Consider the following 4,836-nt stretch of genomic DNA (forward strand, 5'->3'; position numbering starts at 1 on the left):
ATGGTGGAGGTGGAATCGGAGAATCGGAGATGGTGTAGGTGGGATCGGCGAATCGGAGATGGTGGAGGTGGAATCGGCGGATCGGAGATGTTGGAGGTGGAATCGGAGAATCGGAGCTGGTGAAGGTGGAATCGGAGGATCGGAGATGGTGGAGGTGGAATCGGAGAATCGGAGCTGGTGGAGGTGGAATCGGAGAATCGGAGATGGTGGAGGTGGAATCGGAGAATCGGAGATGGTGCACGTGGAATCGGCGGATCGGAGATGGTGGAGGTGGAATCGGAGAATCGGAGATGGTGGAGGTGGAATCGGAGAATCGGAGCTGGTGGAGGTGGAATCGGAGAATCGGAGCTGGTGAAGGTGGAATCGGAGAATCGGAGCTGGTGGAGGTGGAATCGGAGAATCGGAGATGGTGGAGGTGGAATCGGAGAATCGGAGATGGTGGAGGTGGAATCGGAGAATCGGAGATGGTGTAGGTGGAATCGGAGAATCGGAGATGGTGTAGGTGGAATCGGCGGATCGGAGATGTTGGAGGTGGAATCGGAGAATCGGAGCTGGTGAAGGTGGAATCGGAGAATCGGAGATGGTGGAGGTGGAATCGGAGAATCGGAGCTGGTGGAGGTGGAATCGGAGAATCGGAGATGGTGGAGGTGGAATCGGAGAATCGGAGCTGGTGAAGGTGGAATCGGAGAATCGGAGATGGTGGAGGTGGAATCGGAGAATCGGAGCTGGTGGAGGTGGAATCGGAGAATCGGAGATGGTGGAGGTGGAATCGGAGAATCGGAGATGGTGCAGGTGGAATCGGAGAATCGGAGATGGTGGAGGTGGAATCGGAGAATCGGAGATGGTGCAGGTGGAATCGGCGGATCGGAGATGGTGGAGGTGGAATCGGAGAATCGGAGCTGGTGAAGGTGGAATCGGAGAATCGGAGCTGGTGGAGGTGGAATCGGAGAATCGGAGATGGTGCAGGTGGAATCGGAGAATCGGAGATGGTGGAGGTGGAATCGGAGAATCGGAGATGGTGCAGGTGGAATCGGCGGATCGGAGATGGTGGAGGTGGAATCGGAGAATCGGAGCTGGTGGAGGTGGAATCGGAGAATCGGAGATGGTGGAGGTGGAATCGGAGAATCGGAGATGGTGGAGGTTGAATCTAGTAAAACGCTCTTGCACTTTGGCCTCAATTATCATGATTACTATGTTGCATATCAAATTTTTTCAACTAATAAAATGTTTGGCATAATAATTTTTTAAGATTTTTTAATTTTTTAATTTAATTTAATTTTTTATTTTTTAAGGCTCACTTTCAACATGTGAATTTTTTTTTCGAAAGTTTTGACTCCTTGATCACGATTTGATAATTTTCTGTCAAAAAACAACTAGATCAACTGAATCGTTTGTTCTCAGAGCTTTTATGGTGTATATGGAAAAATGAGTTTGAAAAATACCAGGTACATGGAATTGACATTTGAAAGTTTATTTTTTCAAAAATCTCTCTTAAATGAACGGTGAGCTATATATTTGAGATAATAGTTATGAATTATGACATGAAAGGAATCGGATAGACATAGTCTTCCAAAGGTGTTTTTTCGAAAATCGACATTTTTTGATTTCATACGATCGGACCATTCGGACAATTCCTATAATAGTAAAATTCTTTGCAGAGATAGAATGAAGGTGTGATTAGGTTTTTTGTAGCCTGTAATCCGTTCTACAAGATACATGTTAGTCTGTAATTTTACCTTTGCTCTGTACAAAGTTATGATTTTTTGAATGGACTTGGTCCACTTTTTCTGAAAAATCACAAAAAGTTTTGTCATTCTGCTCAACCTGCCTATGGGCACCTTATATTATCCGTTTTGTGCAAGTCCAGCGACGGGACATTATTTTCCACCAATATCTAAGAAAAAGCGAGAGGACACTTCGGGTACTTCCCTTGTAAGTTAAGCGGCAATTTTTCAAATATATCAAAGAATTATCTGCTTCAAGACTTTGATCCTTCCACTATTTTGAGATGACTTTTAGTTTTTATCCAGTTTACTCAAGGTTTACTTAAAAATACTACAAAGCGAAGTCAAAAGTTTATGTACATCAAATCAGCAATCGCTATTATTAAAGTTAAAATATGGAAGGTGTGAAACTGAAACAAATTGAAAGATTTTGAATCATACTTGAAAACGGGCTTTACCAGATTTTTTCGGCCCTTTTCTCAGTATGTTTTTAGTTTGTCCATTTTTCGAAACTCGAAGTTAGCTTTTCATTTTTTGAATAATATTTTCGATGATTCCAATGTTTTGATCTTATCGCTGCAATTTATCAAATGAGTTGATCTAATGTTTGTCGAGAATCAACTGTCTCTTTTGAAAACAAGCGGAAACAGATAATTTTTAAAAGAAGTCTTGCCTCTTTTAGACATATTTTTCCATAGATTTGTTTGAAAAAATACTCTTATTGTTAGCCATCATTATCAAATGTCTGATTATGCTATGTTTTTATCACGGTTTCGAACTTGTCAAATATTGAGATCCGATTTTCATGTGACGATTTTGAATCATACACTGTAAAAATACTTTTATTTTTTTTTTTCAAAGTTAACTTTGAAGACAAGAATATTCTTGACAAAATTATAGCTTCCTTTTACAATTGACAACTTTTTGTACGTAAAGCGAAATAATAAAGCGAAATAAGCGGTTTTGAAAGCACAATTCCCGATTCAGTGTTTTTGGAATTTTTGGCACTTTTTTGTTTCAATCTCATGGAAATTATTCGAAAAGTTGTTAATCACAAAAATGTATTCTCAAAGAATATTTTTCTCGTGTATCCTGAAATTTTCAGAACATTCGAACAGTACTGGACAACAATTTCAGGACACCAAAATTGACAATTTTTCCATGGAAGTTGTTTGGTAGCACTGGCTGAGCTACGCTGTCATAGAGCCTCCAATACTTTTCCAACCCCAAATCCTTCAAACATGATTATTTTTCGGAAAACTTTTATAAATAAATCTAAAAAATCTAATTTAATTTATGAACCCACTTCAAATAACAGAATTGCAATTTTCAAAAAAAAAAGCTTCAACTAATTTTTCTATCAGCAATCATGTCAATATGACATGATCATAATCGACATGAGCAATTTGTACATAAAATGATGAATCACATTCTTCCTCATTTTCCGGATCTCTCCCATCCGCTTCTCCCTCCCCGATCATCTTGTTGCTCTCCGGAACAACGGAAGAAAAAAAATCAGTGGCGAGAATAATCAGAAAAAGAGAATTAGAGAAAAAAGTGGGGAGAGGGACCCCTGGGGAGGAGAAGAGTTTTTCAATTCATTTCCCCCCGTTTTTCTCCCACAAATTTCACTTTTTGTAATAGAGAGAAGAGAGGATCATCACTCGTGTATTTCTCTTTTTTCTTTCTCTAGTGAATCACTCATTATTCCAAAATTCGAAACAACGAAAAAACTAGAATCTGTCTGGAACAATGGATTCTTCCCGAATCGATTTGGATCCGGTTGTACTCAGGTTAGTGAGGATTACGGTAACTCCAAAATCAAAGTTTTCGAAATTTTTGAAAAGTCGCTGTTTCGAAAGTATACCTAAAACTTGAAAATGTTTGAGGATTGCTTGGAACGCGAAATACGTCTAATCTTGGGAGTTTTTTGCCGAAACTTGAATTGTATGGATCTTTTGAAGAGAGTGGTCTAGAATATTTCATTCGAGCAAAACATCGAAACATTTTTGAAAAGTATCTTCAAGTTTTAAGGTATTTTTTCGGAATTTTTTTTTTCGAAAGTTACCATTCAAAATTTACAGTTTCAGAATTATGATTTTGACATTCAGATCTCTTAGTTGACGTTTTTTTCCGAACCGAGATAAGTTATGTCATAGTTGATATGTTGTTCTACCACCTTTAACTAATCAACAGATTGAAAAAATACCAAAAAAGTTTACTGTTCCAAAATCATGTTTAACTTGCACGCTTCTCAATAAGAGGACCTTAAACTATACCCTTAAACTTCCATACTTTCCAGACATCTCCAAACGAAAAAAGTGGAAGAACGAATTGAGGATTTGAACAATCAAATATGGATTGAAGATGATTCAGTTGGCTATAGATTGGTTACAGTTATTGATGAGGGATTGACGGATTGTTTGGTTGGATTTCGAGATGAGCAAGGATTTTTTGAAAAGGTAAGTCGGATTATTATCGGTTAGTAAGACTTGACTGATGTTTTAATTAACTTTGAATTTCTCATCAAAGTTTTGAAACCGAGTTACTATTATTTGTTTTTTCGAAGAAGAAGGGCGAAAAAGCTTTTCTATTATTGGGAATCGTAGGTTTTTTGAAATATCAATAATCCGAAACAGAAAATGTTGAAGAATCTTGGAAGAATTGAAACAAATTATTAATTTCAAACTTTTTATCAATGTTCTGAAACCGAGTTACTATTATTCCTTTTATCACAAAAAAAAATGAAAAATGAATTCCCGAAAATATTGAAATGATAATTGTTTTGGAATATTTCAGAAAACTCAAAATACGGTGATTTACAAAAATTTCAAAACTCTTGATCCGCTTAGTATAAGATTGTTAGTTTAACATATAACGAAAAACAACAATAAGCATACTTGTAATCCGGGCCTTTGCGGGCCCTGCCATAACTTCTTTCAGAATCAATGTTTTTGAAACAACTTAATCAGGTATGATAGAGCTCCACGAGTACTACAAAACGGTATTATTTCGGAATACTGTATCTTGTCTATGAACAGAGTTACAGATCATAAAGTAGCTTTTCTCGCCAGGGCCGGCAAGCCCGGGGCGGGCCCGCTATGATTCTTGG

General features: G+C 38.1%; 2 protein-coding genes across 2 annotated transcripts in view; one reads left to right on the forward strand and one right to left on the reverse strand.

The window, feature by feature from the left end:
• Nucleotides 1-1,185, reverse strand: part of CBG15041 — a gene marked incomplete at both ends in the record, with an annotated part of 2,140 nt that extends 955 nt beyond the window's left edge. The window contains one exon of the mRNA XM_002632800.2: nucleotides 242-1,185. Within this exon, the coding sequence (XP_002632846.2) occupies nucleotides 242-1,185 (944 nt within the window). The remainder of the gene's footprint in view (nucleotides 1-241) is intronic.
• A 2,291-nt stretch (nucleotides 1,186-3,476) lies between these two features.
• Nucleotides 3,477-4,836, forward strand: part of CBG15043 — a gene marked incomplete at both ends in the record, with an annotated part of 15,802 nt that continues 14,442 nt past the window's right edge. The window contains 2 exons of the mRNA XM_045245011.1: nucleotides 3,477-3,517; nucleotides 4,027-4,186. Coding sequence (XP_045095603.1) covers nucleotides 3,477-3,517; nucleotides 4,027-4,186 — 201 coding nt within the window. The remainder of the gene's footprint in view (nucleotides 3,518-4,026; nucleotides 4,187-4,836) is intronic.

Source organism: Caenorhabditis briggsae (assembly GCF_000004555.2).
Source record: "Caenorhabditis briggsae complete genome, chrIV, whole genome shotgun sequence".
Lineage (NCBI taxonomy): Eukaryota > Metazoa > Nematoda > Chromadorea > Rhabditida > Rhabditidae > Caenorhabditis > Caenorhabditis briggsae.